The 22,236-nt window shown below is 37.8% G+C and overlaps 1 protein-coding gene across 6 annotated transcripts in view; it reads right to left on the reverse strand.

The window, feature by feature from the left end:
* Positions 1–385: 385 nt before the first annotated feature.
* SLC44A5 (solute carrier family 44 member 5) overlaps positions 386–22,236 on the reverse strand; it is an 86,943-nt gene continuing 65,092 nt past the window's right edge. For 4 of the 6 annotated variants that reach the window (XM_085512469.1, XM_015870851.3, XM_085512467.1 and 1 more), the window contains exons 6-22: positions 21,393–21,521; positions 20,395–20,455; positions 18,750–18,873; positions 17,869–17,952; positions 17,273–17,385; positions 16,734–16,865; positions 15,516–15,615; positions 14,065–14,157; positions 13,058–13,145; positions 12,060–12,322; positions 11,603–11,697; positions 11,114–11,217; positions 9,817–9,890; positions 9,225–9,295; positions 7,669–7,757; positions 6,950–7,034; positions 386–5,363 (exon numbers count right to left, since the gene is read on the reverse strand). In XM_085512469.1, coding sequence (XP_085368595.1) covers positions 5,251–5,363; positions 6,950–7,034; positions 7,669–7,757; positions 9,225–9,295; positions 9,817–9,890; positions 11,114–11,217; positions 11,603–11,697; positions 12,060–12,322; positions 13,058–13,145; positions 14,065–14,157; positions 15,516–15,615; positions 16,734–16,865; positions 17,273–17,385; positions 17,869–17,952; positions 18,750–18,873; positions 20,395–20,416 — 1,650 coding nt within the window. In that variant the 5' untranslated portion in view covers positions 20,417–20,455; positions 21,393–21,521 and the 3' untranslated portion in view covers positions 386–5,250. Of the gene's footprint in view, positions 5,364–6,949; positions 7,035–7,668; positions 7,758–9,224; positions 9,296–9,816; positions 9,891–11,113; positions 11,218–11,602; positions 11,698–12,059; positions 12,323–13,057; positions 13,146–14,064; positions 14,158–15,515; positions 15,616–15,737; positions 16,222–16,733; positions 16,866–17,272; positions 17,386–17,868; positions 17,953–18,749; positions 18,874–20,394; positions 20,456–21,392; positions 21,522–22,236 lie in introns of those variants that run through there. The other 2 variants (XR_014933093.1, XM_085512470.1) reach the window with 2 other exon arrangements.

A 22,236-nucleotide genomic window follows, 5' to 3' on the forward strand; every position in this document is an offset into this window, starting at 1 on the left:
ACAGGGCCTACACAGAAACCGGGACTGTGTGCGTGCAGCTGCAGCGCCTCCAGCAGCTCCTCCGGCACGAGCCGAGGGCTCACACAAGGACGGGAGAAAAGCACAACTTTTGGCACGCCCGTTAAGACCAAATTACAGGGTATGACTTCGGCTGCTTTAAACTCGTCTGGTGAAATGAGATTTTGAACAGGTCCAACCAAATCCCACCTTTTATCTCACGAAATGCAAACGCTGAACTTCAGCACCACCAGCAGCACGCGGCCCCCTCAGGACACGCGGCTCCATTCCCGTGTCCCACCGCCCCGAGCCCGGCTCGCGCTGAGCGCCCCGCGCCCCCCCGGAGCAGCGCTGTGCGCAGCGCGGGGCACGAACACACGCACTCCGCTTTGTATCTAAATCTTTATTAGAACAATCCCCAAGAGCTGTAAAACAGTGAGCGACAACAAAATTAAATATTAAACACTTCGGTTACCAAAAGTATTTAAACAATACGTTCCTATTTCTGCATAGCAGAAGCGAACAGGTTTTAGAGCTCAAACTGCCACGTGCTCGCGTTAATTTGGTTTTGGCACAATAATAATATACCTTTAACAATCACATTAATTATTGAAACAGACAGTAATTTCCACTTCTTAATCCTCGGAGAGCTTTTTTGTGGTGTTACACCTCGTTATGTGGGACAAATGCCTGTGGACTTTGTGTAACGTAACAGACAACTGAAATATTAGTACTACTAATATTAATTAAACACGATGAAACAGTTATATTTCCCATTTGATTACAGTGCGGTACAAATTACTTATTACCTCAAAAATCATCACCTGTATCAAAAGATAAAAAATTTAGAATCGTTTATAAAACACTTCCAGAATAGCAAACTATCAGTCTTAAAACGGAGGATGAGCTTTATGCTCGTGATCAACACACACACACACACACACACTGCAGTAGTGCCAGATGCATTTCCCAGCTGTTTTTATTCTAAGCAGCGGTGGCCCAATTCTCCCTGCAGCCACAGGTACAGTGCACAGGGACACTGCCACCAAGGGCAGAATTGGCCACACTTGGAAGTCCACGATCCCAGAAATCAAAAGTGATAAAGAACTGAATGCTCTTACAGGGGTTTTATTTAGTTATTTGCAACAGCACAATTGTCACGTGTTTTCTCCTGGGCCAAACAGCAAACCATTCTTTCATGATCTGACAACAGCAACAGAAAAATGGTGCATGTTGCATTATGCAATTTAAATAAATCTAACATTTCTTTTCTAAAATTAAACTCCATACCAGTTAATTTCCAATAAAGAGAGCACTGTTTCTCCCAGCTAGTCTTTTCTGTTGTGTCATTTATGTGATGCGAATAAACTTCAAGATAGAAGCCAGGTAAAACAACAGCCAGGTAAGGCACTTTGTCAGAGGACGCAGACGTCCAGGCTGAGCAACAAGTGATGGGTCAAAGGGACATTCCACACCATAGAGGACAGTCTCCTACAGTCACTTCTATGACAACCACTTTTAGAACACTTAGTGACCTCTCCCAGGATAAGCGTGACGCTGTGGCTGCCAGATCATCCTACCAGCCCACTGCAGAATGTGCAATAGTAAAATACTTCATTTTTCATTTAAACACTGATGTTTGAAGGACTACTCAGCATCCTCATAGCACCCGATCCACAACAACCAACTGCTGGATACTGCTTGGAAAAAAAACCTCATTATGGAAAATAATCTCATTCTTTTTTTTTTTTGGAGGGGGGGGGGAGGGAGAAGGAGTTGGAGGGAGGAGGTTCATTTTTTGTTTGTTTTCTTTACAAAATCTGAAGGCTTGACATTAAAACTTTGGTATAAGACATGCAAATAAAAGCCACCCATTAGTATATCACAGGGAGACACAATGAATTAAACCAGAACTAAAGCAAATGTATTGCACGGCTACAATACTGACTAATTTCTAGTATCTCTTAGTTTCTACATTCTGCTTGTTCAAGAAGTTCCAAATAAGTTTTATGGAAATAAATGGGTTTTTCTTCATAGCCATCCCATCTCTCCAGTTCTTCCTCTAGCCAGAGAAACGCACAGCCTGGGGCTGGGTAGGATGGCAGAAATCCCACTACCACCTGCTGAGTCCCTTATGCACAACAGCACTACGACAAGCTTCTGGGCTTCCAGGTCCTACCAGTTAGTCCTTTACTGACCATAAGCAGATCCACCACAGCGCCTGGTACTACGCAGGGATGCCCTGTGCCTCATGGAAAGAGTGGAAATTCTATCACCAAGACCTGCTGGCTTAGGATCAAAGAAAACAACCTTTCACTGTGTTATATTAACCACACTTCCCACTCTAAAGCAGAGAGCAGAATTTTAAATTTTATACTAAATTAAGCAACAAGGGAGATGTCCAAATCCACAGATGTTGCCACTAGTACCTGTGGTGTGAATCTTTGGACACAGGTACACAGTAATAATCAGGGGCCATTATAATCAGTCTTGTAAGTTTTAAGTGAATTTTTTTCAAGTAAATACTTGCCATAATTTCTACTTTTATCATTAATAGTAGTTAATTTTTAAGCCAATTTTACTATTAAATCATTATTACTTATTTATTCCATTTATTGATTATAAAATTCATACGGTATTGCTTTTATTTTCACAGTTCTCTTAGTTATATCATAAAGAAAATGGCTTTTAAGTTTTCTTCTCAGAAATGATGATGAGTTACATTCTAAATAATTTATATTCACAAAATAGCAAGTGGAGCGATTTATACACATTTATATATATTTACTGTATATAAATAATAATGCAATTTAAAACTTTTACTTTTAGAAATTCCTTTAGTAAATGCATAGGTTCGTTACAAAAGTAATCTAATCAAATAACTGTATACTACTCTGTTACACTTTATTACTAATAATCTCTATGGTTACATTCATATGATAAAAAAAAAAGCACATTGTATTCAGAAATGAGCTTTTTCAGCTGAGGTCCCAGAAAGACAATGGGGTCCAGTAGTGAAATACAGATTACCTAATGCAGTTTCCTTAGCTGCAAACTAATTATGTGGTAGTTAAGAGATAATAATAAGTAGAGCAGTGACCGCAACCACAGACAAATGGGATTTCTAAGAAGAGTGACATATGCCCATAATGTTATTGGCTGAATTCTCAGATGACATCAGAGTTATAGGGGTTTCAATATTCACTGCCACTCATATGATAAAGGAAAGATGATGAAGACAAAAACCATAAGTCAGTTTTCAGAAGCTATGTTTCTCAGCCCTTTCTGAAAGTCAAGTTAATAATGTCTCAAGTGAGGTGCTCAAAAACCAAAGGTGCCCTCAGTCACTAGTTCAGCTGCAAACTGTATGCCTTTATTTTATGTTATTTAAGTCCAAAAGTGAACCACTAATTTATATTTCAGGGGGAAGAGCTACAGTGTCTGCTGGATCAGAGAACTCATACCAGCATCCTGCAACTTGTACCACCATTCACAGGACTATATGATCCTATCACGGCCATGACTTCAAGCAGGTAGGTGATAACACTCGTGCATTCACCCCAGACCTATTGCATAAAGGATAATTTTTCTATCTTTGTTGTGATTCAAATTATCACAATCTGAAGCCATAAGTCAGAGCAAAAACCACTTTCAAACATATATTGTCAGTAAATTTTCCCCAGAAAAATGAATTCAGATCATTTGGAAAAGAATTTGCCTTTCTCTCTGTGATAGCAAGAGACTCTTTGGGCTAGAAAAGTACTTCTAGCAGCTGAATTCCTGCCATGGATTTAGAAGAGCTATGTCATATGCCAACTCTTGAAAGTGGGTAATGGAATACCTCATTTAGTACTGTGGAATCCAGCCTCAGTGTAGCTGGGTCCTAAAACGTTAAAACCTTTTTAGTTCAGCTCATGGAAGTAATAAACTTGAAATGTACTCTGTAGACAGAGTCTAAGATATTTTTTATGAGCAAAGCTGTAACTAGCCCCAGCAACAATTCTACTAAAGGGAGGTTCATAGACCTGAACAGAATGTTAATATGTTTTTTCTCAATGTATTTTCTAGCAACCAATAATCTTAATAATCAAAGAGGACACCAAATCTTTTGGAGCTTCTTTCAGTAGCTAATTAATGCTGCATCATGAGGAGACTCAAGTTCAATATCTTCCTATCTTACTGTATAAGCCACTGAGTGACCAGAGACCTGTATAAAGTGCACTCATTGGCTCTCAGAACCCACACTACCACTGCAGTAACTACTCAGAAGCCCTTCTGAACTAGGAAGACACAATGGAGATCCTTGTGTACGTATACAGCCAAGACTTTCCTCCAATACTGCATTTTGTTTTCCCTTTCAGTGCAGCTCAACTTTCTCATAATGTAGAATACAAAGACTCATTAAGGGTGCAACATTAACGCAAGCATCTGTCTCTTACACATCAGCTGGAAAATGATATCTTTGCCACCTTGGACCAAACAAAACTTCATTTGCGTGAACCACAAATCACTTTTTCAAGCACCATAGGATCCTGTCTCAATTATATAATCTTTTAAGCACAACTCAAAGAAAACTTCACTTTAAGCAGTACCAACAGAAGACTGTGTAGTCCTCTTAGATTATCTTCTTCAGGACTGCAGGGTACCATCATTTCTTAGAACACAGTTGTTAACATGATTAAAATGTTATTACATTTTTAGAGTAGGGAACCATTAATGCATGTATAATCACAGTTTAAATAGCTGACAACCAGCATATACAAAAAATACAATCATAGCACCATATTTACAAATTTAGTAGCATCTCCCGTTAACTAGAGACTCCCAAACTATCTTTTTTTTTTTATGGCTAGTTAGAGTACATGTAGTGCTTTCAAAAAATTGCCTGAATATCTTTTACAAATATATACACTTATAAAAAGAAATGTTATCAAAACTGCTGTCGCTTAAGGCAGCAACCTGTGTTAAAAAAAGTTATTAAAACATTATTATAGACTTACAAAAGCTTCAAATTTACATTTTTCTTTCCATAGGCACTCTATAGACTAAAATGTGGCCTTGTTTCACAGCTGTTAGCTTAAGCTTTTAAATTAATAAAACATTATCAGTGTTGATGATTCCTTAAAGATGTAAGTAAGAGGAAAAAAGAATCACCCATTAACCAGAAACATCATTTACAGTATTTACTTGTGCCTAATTTATACACATTTTGCTTAAAAGTAACACTGTTTTGATGCTGAGGTTTATTGCATGTTATCCTATTGCCTTCTTAGGACTTAGCTCCTTCTTCCCTAGAATTCGGTGAAGGCTAGCTGACATGAAGTAGGGTTTTGCTGTAGATCCATCATTTCTTTCCAAGTCTTCACCTGAATTTATGCAGCAAAGCAGCAGAACACCAAGCACAAACATGAGAGAGAGAGAGAGCAAAAGAATCAACATTTTAAAAACCCTCAGGGGAATGTAGCTGAATTGTTAAACTGCTGAAGAACACCATAAAAAAACTTCTTGTCCACAAGCCAGACACTGTTTCACATAAAGCAGAGGCACACGACTAATTATTTTTAAATGACAATGATATATCCCTTTCATTTAGCATTTCTTTGGCTTGGTGCTATAAGTAAAGTTTTCAGGAACTCATGATGCCTCCATGCTCGTGGCCACTTTTTTCCTAAAGCGGCTTGACATTCTGACCCAGAGGTAGCTCTGGGTGTAAGTACTTTTTTCAACTGGACATTTTTTTCACTGCTGGAGATGAAATCTTCCAAAAAGCTAATGCTGTGAGTGCATAATATCCTACAGTATTGCCTACTGTAGGACACCAAGTAGAAGCACGGGAAGAAAAACAAACATGGATTTAAAGTAAAGTACAGGGATAACCAGCAATACTCAAACTTCATGAGAAAAGATGTAAATTCTTAGTATATTTGGTCAATCGTATAAAACAATGTGGAACATGTGCTGAGAAGAACCAGTGGTATAGCCTTAGAATGACAGGTTTGCACAGAGTACTGCTGATTTTATTTCAGCCTTCATGCAGAACAAGTGAAGGCAGAAACTGGAGCAAGTGAAAAGTCAGTAGTAAAAGGGGCATCTGGGAGTAATAGTACAAGAGCTTAATGGTGATGGAGCTCAGTGTCAACTGACTAATCACGCACTTTGGAAATAGACTTAGTTTCTTTGAGAATTTTGCAAAGTTTCTGGTTATAAAAGTAGATAGCTCCAGAAGTAATACTTTGTTTGTTCTCTTCTCCCCTCCCCCCCCACACTTCTTTTCTTTTTTTAAAAACAGGCTACCTATATATATATATATGTTTATATATATATATATAAAACTGTCGTTAACAAGAAGATAGAAGATTTTTTTACAGGTTTCTGTGCAAAGCACTCAGAAGCAAACTGCTAGTAATAGTTAAAAAACATCTGAAAAAGAAAAGCTGGTGTATATTCATTAACTAAACAAAGGTTATTGTGATGGAAAGGTAATCTATAACAAATGGAAACGCTCACCGATGTTGAAGGCTCACAGTAAACTCCACAAAGGAGTGATCTCCAGAAAGATCCTTCCTTAGTGGCAGACAGCCCTTAAATGGGATCTAGGAGAGGTGGAACCAGGCTCCACCCCTCCCAGTAGCACAGCTGAATTACCTTCACCTGTGCTCCCACAGCTGACTCATTGCTTGCCTCAGGTGGTCAGTCAGAGGTTCAGGCCATGATCAACAGTTTCCCAGACAGCCAAATATCCATATGAGCTGCAGCTCTCTTCTGCTACTTTAAAACTGAGACACGCTTCTGCACTCAAGCATGTACTGAAGAGTGAGTTTGAAAAGCAAAGTAATACTTTTCCTCACGCAATCTCCAACCATGTAAATGAAATTCTGTAAGCAACAGACAAGGTAGTTTTGTACTCCTCCTGTGACTTGCAGATGTTAATAAAAGAAAACTCAGTACTTACAAAAGCAGAGGAAAAGTGTATCAACACACATTGCATAGACACTGAAGAACCCGTGTGCCACTAGGTAGGAGCCAATAATGACAGTCTACAAAAGACAAACCACAATAAAACCCAAAATGTTAGCTTGACACCAATGTGGCAATGTTAAGTCAGATACCTAGTCTGCTAAGCAAATTATGGAAGATTTAATTGCACCTCCTTAACTCTATCAGATGCTACTGATGCTGTGGAAAGTGATTAGACACCCAAGACTTTGCATGCAGTAGCCACTAGTTTTTCAGCTGTCAAACTGAAGACATTTCAACCTCCTCTATGGAGAATATCTGTCAAGCACATTCTGAACTCCTTCAAGACTGTAATCTCAAAGTAATAACTCACCCTGGAGTTGTTCCAGAGTCTACATGAGCTACAGAAGCAAGAAGAGATACATCACAGACTTTCTTCATTATAAGGCACAATGTCATTGGTGCTTCACAATCAGCCTTTGCTGTTTGGGAAGTCTGAACAAAGAAAATCTAAAACCTTTTTTTTTTTCTTTTTTCAGAAGGTGAAGAGTTACTGCAGTGTGACTTCTGTCTGAGCAACCCAGAGGAGCAGAATATATCAGATCACTCCTCTCTGAAGAGCATGACAGAAGCTGTTGTTACCAGAACACACCCTGACTAATCTGAACATCCTGAACTGCCTTCTGTGTTCAGGGGATTAGATGGTTGCCTTACCAACAATGGTACCCAGTAGTAATTTAGTGCTGGTGCTTCCTGGGCAAAGACTGGTATTCTCTGTGTGAAGAAGAAGAATGCAAGAACACCTGCAAGGAGCACAAAAGATTAGTAATTCCTGGGGTAACTGATTTCACAGAATCATAGAATCACAAGTTTGGAAAGGACCTACAAGATTATCTAGTCCAACTGTCCTCCCATTACCATAGCTACAACAAACCACTAAACCATATCTCTTAACACCTAAAGAAGGGATGTGACAAAAACAGCACACAGTAGATCCAAGGTTGGTTTATACAAGTTTGTGAATAATCAATTCCTCCATCCTAACTATCTCCTGGATCCCTATTCCGAACAGAAGAGAGACGTAAATGAATCAGTTACCATAATGATATTCATTGGTCAAGGAAGACTTTAAACAGTTGTTTTATTTCATCAGACTACTGGAATTAATTTCAAAATGAATAACTGATAATGAAAAAGACAATAATGTGGGATAATAACAAAAGATGAGTGGGTGGACTTTTTTTCCCCCAAAATAATAGCAGTCAGCAAAATCCTGCTTTAGATTTTATTGCTTGAAGAAATTCTTACCTCTTTCATATTAAAAAAAAAAAAAAAAGAAAGAAAGAAATAGCAGCACTAGTAAAGTACACAATAATAGATTTAGAACAGAACAGTTCATTTAAAATGGAAGTAGCCAAAATAATTTGTTTTTGAAAAGAAAGAAGGCATGAATTAGCTTCAATATTTCATGGCTTACATTTCAAAAAACCTTTCAAATCAGTTTTGTGCCCCAGCATGCAAGGCATTCCATAATAGCGACAGAAAAAATTATATCTGGTCTTGATAATAATTTTCAATTTCTACTAAAAATATTGTTCACTAGTAATCTTTTAAAGTACACAGGATACAAAATACGCTTATTAGTGAAACAATGTTTTGAAACTGCTGTCACAACGTAGATAAGCTGTCAGGAAACAATACCAACCTGAATTTCTGAAAGTGTTTCATTTTTTAAAAATCAATTCAAGCCATAAAATACCAAAAATATATATTTTTATATCTACTGACAGCAAAGAAAAAACTGTATGGATATTAAAAACATCTTCTTTTACTTTTGGTTGGAGATTCTTTTGAATGGGACTGAACATGGCACAACGTCATGCCCATCTCTTGCAGACCTGCACCACCTCCTCTCATATGCGTGCAGTCTACTCTCAGGTGAATGTCATGAGAATGTCTGCTCAATTCTCATGGAGGGAGAACAGATTACGGCTGATTTAATGGATATGAATTTGATTTGATCCAGCTATAACGCTTTGGCTGCAGAAGTCCTTCTGCTAGCAACAACTGCCAGCCTAATTAAAGCAATTACAGAAAAGATGCTGTCACAACCACGAAGGGAATAAAAAAAGTGAGAAAAAATAAAATAAAAAGTTCAATAGCCAGATGAAGGAGAACCTCCTAAATGTTAACTAGGCATATATGAATACAGGAGGAATACTTGTAGGTAACAGTAAATAGGAATTTGGAAAAAAAAACAGTTATCTTACCTACACCACCAGCTACGAGAATTTTCCCCAGGAATAAAAGAAAGTCTGTAACTTTGTCCAGAACTGCAACTCTGTTCAGCAAAGGACAAACAATATACAGTTATCACAAAACATAAATTTGTATTCTTTTTCATGACATCTTTGGATAACTAACAAAATGCAAACAGGAAGCTGTTTTCTGCTGGTTTCACAGACTGACAATGTAACAACGCAGAAAAGCAATGCTGAGACAAACTTCATTATAGCCTAATCCAATGAGGCAAAAAACAAAACAAAACAAAAAAAAACCAACCCAAGCATCTTGCTGAATTAGGCCTTAATGAATTAGGCCTAATGAATTAGGTCTGTAGACTGCTTATTGCTGTTGTCAGTAAAAGAAAAAAAAAGTGTCAAAATATTCTTATTTCAAACTTCCTATTAGGGTCACAGATAAGCTAGCCCAAAAGAGACAAAATAAACACCATAACAAAAAGCAGTGTTTATGTAGATTGTTGGTAGGTCCTCTTTTTGCTCAGTCCCATCTTGCCACGTTCCATGATTCCATAACATGCCAAATCCTAACATTTCCAAGGACTGGGAGATGGCCCCTTACCTCACCACATTTCTCATGAGCAGAAAGAATGCCTCCTTTGCCGAGGTGCAGAAGTTTTTACCATATATGGCAATCTGCAAAATAACAGAGCTGTTAAGTGTTTTAAATGATTAGGATACACTCTTGTAGTTAGGAATCACACTGCATGTAACGCATAGCTCCCTCTAGTGTATGGCCTGGGAACACTACCATGAACATAAAGCACTTTTCCCAGACACCTGTTACCTCTCAATGTTTGCCATCAGACTGTGACAAAGTATCGTTCATCTTTCTTTTCCAAATCACTTGATATTGAGCATGCTGCCCCTTACAAATCTGTCACCTGAAAGGTCACAACTACGTATTACAAACAGAGCAAAATATACTATGTGTTGAGGGATTTTTCTCTCTTTGCTAGCTATTCTTGTCAGATTTATAGCCAATGGAAAAGGTGCTTGAAGAGGTGAGTTGAGCCATTTAGGTAATGACTTGGACCTGACTGTCTCAAAAAGAAATCAGCAATATTGGCACCAAAATCAGTGGATTTACATAAGCTTTAAGTATGGCCACTGAAGTCATAGAGGAACAAAACCATTTCATCTTTCTGGAATAATGTCTGTAGAGCTGGTAGTGTCTAGAAAGCTCTTCTGGAGTGCAATCAGTTTGCCAGCTGTGAACAAGATGCTCAGAAAAATAACATGGGTCAAAATTGACCTATTAATACCACTTACTTTGAGATAATGCCTGTGATTAGCATTCAATCACTTAAATTATTTCAAGTCAGAACATCCTAAGGTGAAACAGGCATATATTTAGGTGACAGTCTGGGATTTCTCTTCCAGAAGCTAAACAAGATTTATTTTAGAGTAACATCACTGCTGCTTCTAATAGAATTTGTGCCTTTGTCTACCTAGAGCAAATGAAGAAAGCACACACCTTCTGACTTCCTTATTCAAACACTGCCTCCAAGCAGAAGTGTCACATCAACATGCAATAAAAAACAAGTCAGCATTCTTGTTGAAGTAGGACTCAAGCTGCTGAATCAGAGCGGGAAATTAACCAGTGCTGCCATTGCCTTCCACTTTTCTTTGTAGGGTAGGGAGAATGGACAAGGACAGGCAAGAAAAGGCATAGCTTAGAAGAAGGAAAAAAAAAAATTACTTTTCCATCGCAGCACCACATGCATTTCCTGAAAACTCCCATAAATCACTTTATTTATTCAGCAGATTCTAGTACTGCTGGCTGTTTACCAACTAGTAGTTGCTAAGGTATCTTAGTGTCCCAGGTAGGGGAGACCACATGCAAAGACAGCACATACCATGATGTAGGCATTTCTGTTTATAAATTTTAAGAATCTTTCCAAACACCAGAAACAGCATTTGAGGCAGCAGAGTAGAAATCTAGTGAAGGAGTTCTGTGTACCTGAAGAAAAGGAAAAAGTACATCACAGGCAGAACTTAGGAACAGTTTTCAAAACACAGAAACATACTGAGAAAACAATCTTAAAACTGTGGCGAAAGCAGAAACGTTATTTCTTTTCTCCTGGGTGCAGACTCTACTTCCTAACCAAATTTAGCTCAGTAGATCTCAGATGAGATTCATGTCCCATGTGAACTCTGCATTGAAGATCCAACTTACTCAATTTCAGCAAATCATAACAAATTCAATGACTGTCAAATAGAACTGCAATGGCTAGTACTAATGTGGAATTTATCTCTTTTTATTGCTGAAAAATTGTCTGGGGAAAGGAAGGAAATAATCTATCTAAGGAGTTTTTAATAACCTGGTGCCAATTCATAAATCCCACCTTTCAGTTTGTGATCCAAGTACTCCAGTATTACTCTGATCAGCTGGACAATTGCAAGAATTAAGGCTCCAAATGCCAGTGAACCAGTATGGTATCTAAAACAAAATAAATGCTATTTAATGGTTGCATTCACATTAGTTCTGTCAAAACTTTAACTTAATCATAGTGGCACAGAACACGCACTCCATATCAGCACAACCTTGTCCTTTGTGCAGTTCTGGAAATGACATAACTGTTCCAGAATAAAGTCAGCTGCTCAGCCTTGTAAGGGGCCAGACCTTGCAGCATCGAGATGCAGCTGCCTTGCCCTGCTGTGCTACTGGATTCATGATCCCCATAAAAAATACACTTTCTGGCTAATCATTCTCAGTTTATATTTTCCATCTGGCCTCCCTAACTTTAAAAAGAACACTTACTGAATAAATTACAAGGCTCACATAAAGCTCCACAATCTTACCTTATTGCCCGTCCAAATGAAGAGAAGAGCGGCCACAGTGGAATATCAGCTGGTTTTCGAGAAGCCCAGTAGTAAGAGGCAAAGGCACCAGCAAGGGTACACTGACCCAGTGCAATTGCAAAGTTTACCAGCCAGAGAAAGACAAAGGCATTGGCTAACTGAAAGATGAAGATGTACTTATGGTACAGACTTTCTCCTCCATAAAAAGCAAATGTACATTGAGCACCTGGGCATAATTTCGTTACATTGGTTGTGTTAAATGTCTGTATAGAAAGAAAAAGAAACAACACAATGAATTCCGTGTAGAATATCTCTAGTTCAGTGACAATACAGCATCATATAATTCTGCTTGATGTTTCATTAACTTATCCAACACTACATTCCAATAGCACATACATAAGCTTTTTACATATTTAAAGGATTTAACGTTAATGCCTTATGCAAATGCTTGACTTTAAACTATGGAGTTAGCAAACAGGGCTGCTGATCCCTTGCCTGAAACAAAAATTAATGGAAATTGAATTTCAGGAGTCTCCTTTTAAGATACAGATACTGCTTTGGTTTCATTAAGTAAAACATACTCAGGTTAAAAAAGTATATACTATTTATTTGAAAACAGTAGACCAAATCAGCACCTTGGGTAAATCATCCATTTTAACTGAAATGATGCAAAGACAATGAAATAGAAACTTTACAAATTTAAAAACAACTTTCCAAATAAATCTGCATTTCTCTCTCTCTCTTTCTCACCCTGTAAAATAGAACCATTAATATCCACCTGCCTTACAGGACAGTTCAGAAGGATAATTATTTTATGTCTGTAAATTGCTTTAAACAAAGGAGTGTTATGTGAAGTATACTTTTTTGCAGATTTAACATGAAGAATAATTCTTCTAAAATATGCATGTTTCCTACTAGCATTGCATTTAATAGCAATTTTTACTATTTTTACTTCTTTTTTGTAATTTTTGCTATAGGTAGACATGACTTACACTTACCTCTGGGTCACAGGTCAGGTTTGCATACTTGCACAGTGTTTGATTAGCCATTACTTTATACACAGGTTCTCCTGATGTAGCTAGAAAACTTAACAAAATGTTTTAAGGAGGAATCACAGAACTGTAGGCTTTGAGCAACTTACGACTCTGCAGTGTAGAATCACTAGCACTAAAGAACCTGTGTAGTTAACAGAAACGTTATTTTTGGAGTTCCCTTCTGTGGATATTCAGTACCCATCTGGACACTCACCTGTGCAATCTACTGTAGGGTATCTGCTTTAGCAGTGGGTTGGACTCAATGATTTCTTGAGGTTCCTTCCAACCCCTGAAGTTTGTGATTGTGATTCTGCAAAAACCTTGAAGGTAGCCTCACTCTCTCCTGCACATCTACCTATGGCAAGGCAATTTATGCAGTGGTCCTCTGACTACTCTACTTTGATGAAAGTAGACGCAGAACACAAGGATAAATAAACATTGTCATGAAAAACAATATCTGAACTTAGTGATATGTGAAAGAAGAAAAAATTTGTTTTCAAAAAGCAATGTTCCCGTTTCCAATACCTTGTCATATCCCTGCTTTTCCAGGAGGTGGCTGAAAGAACTTCACGCACTGTAAGTTTTTATTTCTCTCCTACACTTCCCTGAACAAAGACCACCTGGAACCTCCCCCGCTGAGACCATTAACATCAGGCATGTAGAGCATGCAGCACATTAAATGCCACATTCCCTCTTCGCTGAGGACTTTTTTTCATCTGTTAAAGTCAACCTTAAGCAGTTTACACGGTCTTACATGATCCTTACTGCCTTGGCAGAAATTAAGTCCACTGTCCAAACTATACATTGCATCCAAATGTGCAGGGAGAAACAATCCTGCATCAGTGCAGCAAGTGATAGGTGACTAAATAGGCTTCTTGATACTGGCTTGGTTAGGTGATATCACAGTGTTATGTTCTGCACTTTTAGAGCAGAAAAACATTATCCACGGAGGTATACAGGCAGAAGGATACACAGCTGTCACAGCCCAGTAGGAAATGCAAATTGCAATGAGTATGAAGGTGACAATTGGGTAGAACAGTGTAGACATTATGTAGCCAATAGCCCTATGAAAGAAATAAAAGACATCAGTAAGTTAAACAATTTAAGAAACAAGCTTTTTATTGGCTCCTAGTATAATCTTTTTTAGTTACAGCTACTTGTTGATGGTGGTAGCATAATCTGGAACTAGGACCTCAGAATTCTGCAGGTACTGTGTTCACATCTTTACTTCAGCATTTCTACCACTCCACTTTATTGGCACCAGTATAGTTAAATTCATCTATTTGCCATGTTCAAGCCCGTCTTCTACTTTCTCTTTCTCCATTTCAGCAGAAAAATTATAACATTTCTGAAATCCTTGTAACTGTCAAGGCTATGAAGAAAACTGTTGTAAACAGTTTAAAGTATTCCTGAGTTTATGAAATAAGAATTAAAGAGTATAATTTAGTTCTATCTATTTTAACTGCTATGCTCTACTTGCACAATAATATAAGAAAGAAACAAGCACTTGACCGAATGCAGAGCTTCAGTATTTCTTAATCACAAAAATCTCAAATTCTGATTCCTGAGGACCATAGTGCCAATAGAGGTGGCAGAAAGCATACATAGATATATTCAGAGCTAAGTTTATGACCTCCAGTAACAGAGCTCTACTGCCAAGGAAGATGCTTTCAGTGGCTGTCAATCACACCTTAAATCTACCTGTACTGAAATCCAAGGTTCTGATTTTTTGAGCCCTTTTCCCCTTTGTTACATAAGCAGTTTTAAAAAGAACTAAGCATTAGCACTGTATAAAACAAGAGCCATTGCAAACAAAGTCTACACAGATTTCAGGAAACAAAATGAAGTCTCCCGGTCCTTCAGCTAACACATCTTGCTCTGCTTTCCCCTCTGCTCAGATTTGAAAAGAAGTGTCTTGGACTGAGTCATTTTACACTGTCTGGTCATGGAAGTCTCTGCAGATTCATGCATGTCCACACAGAAGTTTCACTGAAGCCAGAAGAAGTCTTTTCTGAATAACAGCCACTGTAACACTCTACTACCAGTATGGCACTTTGGAGACAATCCAGTGACAGAGCAAGGTTGGCAGATATAGGTTCCCAGGCTCCCATTAATACCGTACCACACTTAGCATTTCAGCTGATATACCCTTTTGCACTAAGGACACATAGTACCACTGTGTATGCACTCCTAAGGCAAGGAACTGAGATATAAGAAATGTTCTATTGCAAGACAGAAAGCTCTTATAAGCAAAATCTCATCAACAGAGAACGAACATTCCATATACTATCCATTATTCTCAACAAATCCAGTACTGCACATTTACTCCCAACCTTGTAGTACAAGATGAAGCTCAAGAAGATTATACCCCAGAGATAATTTTAATAAATTAAAAAAATATTTTAAAGTCAGACGAACATACCTACTACCTTCCTTTAACAGTGCAATAGCAATCCGGATCCTATTTCTTAGGAAGATCAGCATCAAAATGATTATGATCTCAACAACACAAAGTATTATCACTGTAGATAACAACGACAACAAAAAAAGATCAAATTTATCAAGAACCAAATGAAAACAAAACCACATTTTCTTAAAGGATATTTAACTGCTTTGCTGGGTGAATTAATTTAGATCCTGACTACCTTAGTTTACTAATCTGAAAGTGACATTGACCTCCAGGTAGATTCCATACTGTTTGCTTAGAGTCAGGCGGGAGAAGAGATAGGAGAGTTATAAGAGGTTGGAAACACAATGACATAATACAATCATAAGATCCTCTAGAGACAGCATACTAGAAAGATTTGTCTCAACAATACATAAAAAGATGCCTCATGATCTTGACAATCCAATGAAGACACAAAACAAAGAAAGAAGATTAACCTATATACTACCGTCCTATTAATTCAGCTACTCATAGGGAGAGGCAGAGATTTATCTAGATCACATTCCATTCCTCATCCCAGCTAAAGCATCTGTATGCCTTCTAGTAGAGTAGTAATAGCAATGAAATTTATATTTTCCACACATTGGTTCTCTCTTCTGTCCCTTCTTCCCTGTGGAGATGTGAATGCTGCAAGCTCTCTTATTCCAGTAGAATTTTGTTTTAAATATAAGTGCACATGCCCCTGTAAGAGAAGGCAATGAAGCACTCATGAAAACAAAGCTGATGAAATTTATGAAGGGTCATTCCACAGTCTTAGAGCAGACTAAAAATAAATAAATAAATAAATAAACAAACAAAAATCAATGACCTGATCATAAAGAGTTCTACAAAGACATACAGAGTTATTAATCTTATTTCTAGGAGTATTAGTTTGAGAATAAGTGGACTGGGAGAGAAATATGCCCTTCTGCAACTTCATCAAGACTAATTTCTTGCCCATTATGAACGCAGAAAGTACAAGAAGTGTAATATACAAGCATGTTTTTCACTGCCATCAGCAGTGTAATTGCATCTTTTTTTTTTTTCCAAATATACTACCCTCCTTGCAAAAAACAGGTATTTTGTACAATACAAAGGAAAAATAATTCGTCTTACCTCTCTGAGTGACGTGTTTAGAAGGCAGACATTGTAACAAGACAATGATTCATTTTCCTGAATATCCATTAAGTGATATCAGTTTTAAAGGGCACTTACTAAATGCGAGCCACGTTTGCCTCAGTTGTAGGTACACTCGGAAGTCTGTCTGGAATCCAATATCGTAAACAGTGAGGTCAGATCCAGGTATTCCTTTGAGATGATCATACTCCCAGTAACAATGCCAGATGCCTTTTAAAAAGCAATCAATATTAAATGTGTATTTCTGAAGACTGCGAAGACAAGTGTTTTTTTAAATAAACTTCTACAAGCCAAGTGTTTTGTCCTCAGCATGTCAAAAAACAAAAATGCATTACTGTGAGACCAGTAAACTATGAAATAACATATATAAAAAGAAATATCAGTACAAATGAATAGAAAGTGCACCATGGATAGATAATTGAGGTAAATACATCTGCTGTTGCGACAGCAGAGCTGAATTTTTACTAAGTTCTACTACCATTTAAGCCCTTCTCTATTAACCATGTCCAAAACCATGCATTATATAAACTTTACAACAGGGAGAAGTAATTACTGACTTTCCTTTCCCAAACCTAAGCCATAAGGAAAAATAGCCTCCCAGGCCAGATTACACTTACCATAACCTATAATTCCAATCACACCAAAGATGAAAATCCAGAAGAGAACCCCAGCTGTGAACCTCAACAGCACAAGGAAGAGCAGGCTCACTATCATTGCAATGAACAGCCCACTGCGGAAATAAAAGACAGAAACAAAAAGTGAGAAAAGTGTGAGAATCTTCTCTTTCACGCACACCTGTTATTCCAAATGAATGTCACTTTGTCCCATATGAGAATTATTTGAAAATCTGCATTTCAAAATCTTCCTTGTGAAATACAACCTTTTGATATTGTCTGCTGGTAGAAATGAGTAGCTTAGATATGACAGTCTTATAGGGCAGATCCAAAAATGTTTGTATACACCAGCTTCTCAGCTTTTTCCTGGTAAGATAATAAAAACTGATTCCAAATCTACATTCTACACATGTATGCTGTGCTAAACTTTTCTCATGTACAAAATCATAACATTACTATGATGTGACGAAAGGAAGTTACAATTGCTCCTTGAGTTTAAATGTAGAATTGGTAACAAACACATTCATGATCTATTTTTTCAATTTCTTCACACTCCAAAGTGGCATTGGAAAATTTACGATTACTCATTAAAATCTTACATTAATATCCAATACCAAGAAATGGCATAGTCTTCAAAAATTTTCATTCCAACTGATCTTGCATCCAGGACATTGTTGATACCACTGAAAAAGACAAACCCAAGAGAAGGTTGCGTTAGGTAGACAAGCAGAATTTATTTAAACAACAGATAGCCCCAGTAAATGAATTTGAAATAACATTGCTCGTAATAGGACTACTAGTATTACTCAGCTTCAGTTCTGTAAGTAAGCCAATATCAATCTTATGTATGTCAAAGAAGATTCTAAGTTAAAAACCTTCAAAAAACTTTAGCAAAAAAATCTACGCATCTCCTGATACAGCTTTATTTAAAAAAAAACCCTGTAAGTGCTAATAATTGCTTATTACGTCACAAGAAAAGCATGTATTGTTAAGCATGTACTAAAAGTTGTGACTCCAGGAAAGTCCATCTGCAAGGGACGTGTTATCATACATCACTTTTTGACCATTAGACACATTAAAAACAGGAGCACTCTTCTAAGATTAAATGCCTGTAGTACTAGGACACTCCATGTTAGCAGAAAGGCTAAGCACAGGAAATGGCACAGCACATTAAGGTTTCATTTTTAGCCTTCTTCAACTTTCTTTAGTGCTTTTCTTTATTTCTTTGGCTAGGGGAAAAAAAAAAAAAAAAAGCCAAGAATGATTTAAAAATTGACAATTACTTTGAGACAATCAGACTAAGACCTTTAGTTCCCTGCTCATTTCTGTATTCCACAGTGTTAGTTTCCCTTACTGAAACTGCATTTGCTCAGGCACAAAGACACCGTCTATTAGCAAATCTTGCCTGGTCATCTTCAGCCTAAGTTATTTCACAATCTCAGAATGCAACAAATGAGCAGTAAAGAATGGTAGAACCTACTTTGCAGCTTCCCTGAGATCAGTTACGTTTCTTGTTTTCCCTCTTCCATCTTTGAAGGTAGTCTGGTTTGCCACAGTTAGGACACCGTTCTTTGTGGAGAAGTCTGGGAAGCATCTCTTAAGAACTATTTGAAATAGCAAAAAGAAGCATACACATTACATTTCATGACAAGCTCCACTTTCATCCTCTAAAAGCAGATGCAACAAATTCTAACATACTTAAATTATTTTAATTTAATTCTATCAATTGTTTTTCACTTGATGATCTATTGATAGGGTCAACATATACAATATGATATTTTTTTATACTCCGGAACTTCTTGTCCTATGTTTGTATAAGTTCAGGCATAATGGAAGCATTGATTTAAACTGGAGAGTCTAGGTGGTATCAAAAAACAGTAGTATTATCTGTAGAGTTGAATTACTCTGCCAGTATCTTGGCAGCTTATAAATACTACAACATCTGAAATATGTCACTTACATGGCAGTAATCAAATGAGTCTCCAGGGACAGACTCAACATAGCTGGTCACTAATTGTATTAAGACCCAAACCAAAACATAACAGCAAGCATCAGATGCAGCCAGATGATCTGCAATAGCAGTTATTGTCACTAGATATTCTTGGAGAGGAAGCAATGGAAAAAATTACAGAAACTCTTGGTTAGATTAAAAGAGGAGGGAATTATAAAAGAGAGAGAAAAGGAGAGATAGGCACATACTCTGCTTTGTTTCCTGGCTCTTTCCTGCAAAATGTTCAGGTTTTCATTTGGAAGAGGAAAGCAGATCACTCCTACACAGCTGTATTTTACATAACAATTCTGCACTATCCTTATCTGGTTCCAACACATGAGACCAGGGTTCAATATTCAGTCTAGAATAACTGTCCTCTCTTCCTCCCTTTGTAATCTTTGACTTGCAGAGCTGGTATCTTAGTATCTTCATTCAATCTACATTATGCAGCAATTTTCTGACTTGTGGGTCAGTATATCAATTTTTTTAATAATTCTTAACTTTGCTTTTTTGTTTTGTTTTGTTTTGTTTGTTTGTTTGTTTTTAAACACCTGCCCCTGGTTTACACAATGTCTACACGGAAAAACAAACAGCAGTATCTCATTTTCATGCAGTGACAAATACTCTTAGTATTACACCCCTGCAGCTGGGACCAAATCTGAGATCAGAAATACCTGCTAACTGTAGGGACAAAATATCTTCTCGTCTCTTTATTACTAATCTATATGCCTTACAGAGCCAGCATTACAAGTGAAAATTAAGCTGCACTGCAATTAGGCTCAAGTACGCTCTGAACTTCAACAGCTGTTCATACAATCCTTTGTACATTATATTTTCTTGAAGCAAATGGGGTTGCTTGCCCATGTGCTTAACTAGAAGAGTAATTTTTTTCAGTATTAGTGGTGACTCATGAGAAAGAAAATGCTCAGCTTGACCAGAGCACGTGCTGAATGTTCACAAACAGCAGAAAGAAAAATATATATATATATACTTTTAAACTTTAAAAATGATCAACAGTCACTAATAGATAACAGACCTAGAAACCTTGCTACGAAACGTTTTTCAGATCTGAGTTGTGCTTTACTGTGAATACTAATAATCATCTAAGATGTGCGTAAGAAGTAGAAGCACTCACAAGGCCTGCTTGGAATGATCATCGAAGGACAATCTTCATCACGTAGGACTTGAGCAACAGACTAAAATGGGGAAAAATAGGAATGCTGAACACACAGCAGAATAACAAGATAGAATCATAGAATCACCAAGGTTGGAAAAGACCTAAAAGATCATCCAGGCCAACCAATAGCTCCCACTAAACCATGTCCGTCAACACAACATCCAATCGCTCCTTGAACACCCCCAGGGTCGGTAACTCTACCACCTCCCTGGGCAGATGTCTTTCATTTCTCACCCAGTCTGAAAAAATGTCCAAACTGGGCTTTGTAGCCGCCTCCCTGAATCTGACTGGTGGAACTACAAGAAACATTCATAATGTAAGAGTCCATACTGCCAATGTGGTTTAGGAAAAGGCTATTCTTATTGCTTTTTCTAGCAATAAAAAAATAAAAAACCTGCTCACTTTGGATCTGCACCTAAGTCAGAGGTGACTGACAAGTTGTTCCTTAACTCCTCTTGTTTTTTTCTCTTCAGGAAGAGTAAGAATTTAACACAACTAAATTAGTTGATTTGTAAAGTGTTTTAAAGATGAGAGAAATATCTACATTACCATTCAGTGCAAAATCAATTCTATTAAGGACAGGTCAATTTTTTCTAGCTCTAAAATAGACTAAGTAGCTGTAAGTGACACATCATCATTAAGAACTCTGTTGAGATATTCTGTTCTACTGCTGTGGCGTATCTAAGTACTGGAGAATACTGCCTGCCACAGTACTGCAGCAACATAGGTAGCTGCAGATATCTTCATAAGCAAAAGGTAATCACTGACAGAGGGAATCTGGTTTGCATAAAAGACCTAAGCCACGAGTAAAGCAGTGTCCAATCATATATATGGAAGTACTCCTAATATGGTGATACTGGAATAATCTAAAGCTCCAATGCAGTTCAGTAAATGCAGGCATATTACGCATTGGCTGAAGAATAAATGTATCCCATCACCTTTTGATACATACACACCTTGCGAGGATTATTAAAACCAGGTTTGCAGTACTGCTTGAAGTAATTCCACTGATCTGGCCTATATCTGTAGGAAGCTTGAACATCAATGTAGGTTGCAAACCTGTCTGGGCACTTTGAGACACAAAGCTGCAAAAAAACAAAAAAAGGAAGACATAGAATCATAGAATATCTCAAGTAGGAAGAGAACCACAAGGATCGCTGAGTCCAATCCCCAGCTCCAAACAGTACCACACAAAATCCAAACCATATGTCTGAGAGTGGTGTCCAAACATTCCTTGAGCTCCAGCAGCTCAGGGTTGTGCCCAGCGCCCTGGGGAGCTGTTTCACGTCCACCACCCTATGGGGCAGAACATTTCTCTAACCCCTACCTGACCCCACCCCAACACAGCTCCATGCCATTCTCAGGTATTGTTGCTGCCACCAAAGAGTATAGCTTAGCACTGATTCAACCTCCTGTCCTGGGCCGGGTCACCAGCCACTAGACCAGGCTGCCCAGAGTCACATCCATCCTGGCCTTCAGCATTTTTACAAAAAAGCCCAAAAAACAAAACAAAAATAAAACCAGGGAATTAAACCTCCTCAGGAGCAAACAGAATTTAAGAACATACTCTGCTTTGGAGATGTCTGAAATAAAGTAACTACCCACTCTCCCTCAAACTGTGTCTCATCTTTCCTGATCCATGACCACTGCCAGCTTGAATACTGTGCCAGTCAAATCCCAAACAACGACCTCAGTATTTCTGAACGGGTTGAACTGTTGCAGTAACAAAGTCCAAAGACTGCAGGGTAACAGTTTCCGTGTCTTGAGTGTGGGTAGATGGAAATTCCAAAATTCCAAATT

Source organism: Coturnix japonica, chromosome 11, assembly GCF_054131305.1.
Source record: "Coturnix japonica strain WE chromosome 11, WE-NBRP24, whole genome shotgun sequence".
Lineage (NCBI taxonomy): Eukaryota > Metazoa > Chordata > Aves > Galliformes > Phasianidae > Coturnix > Coturnix japonica.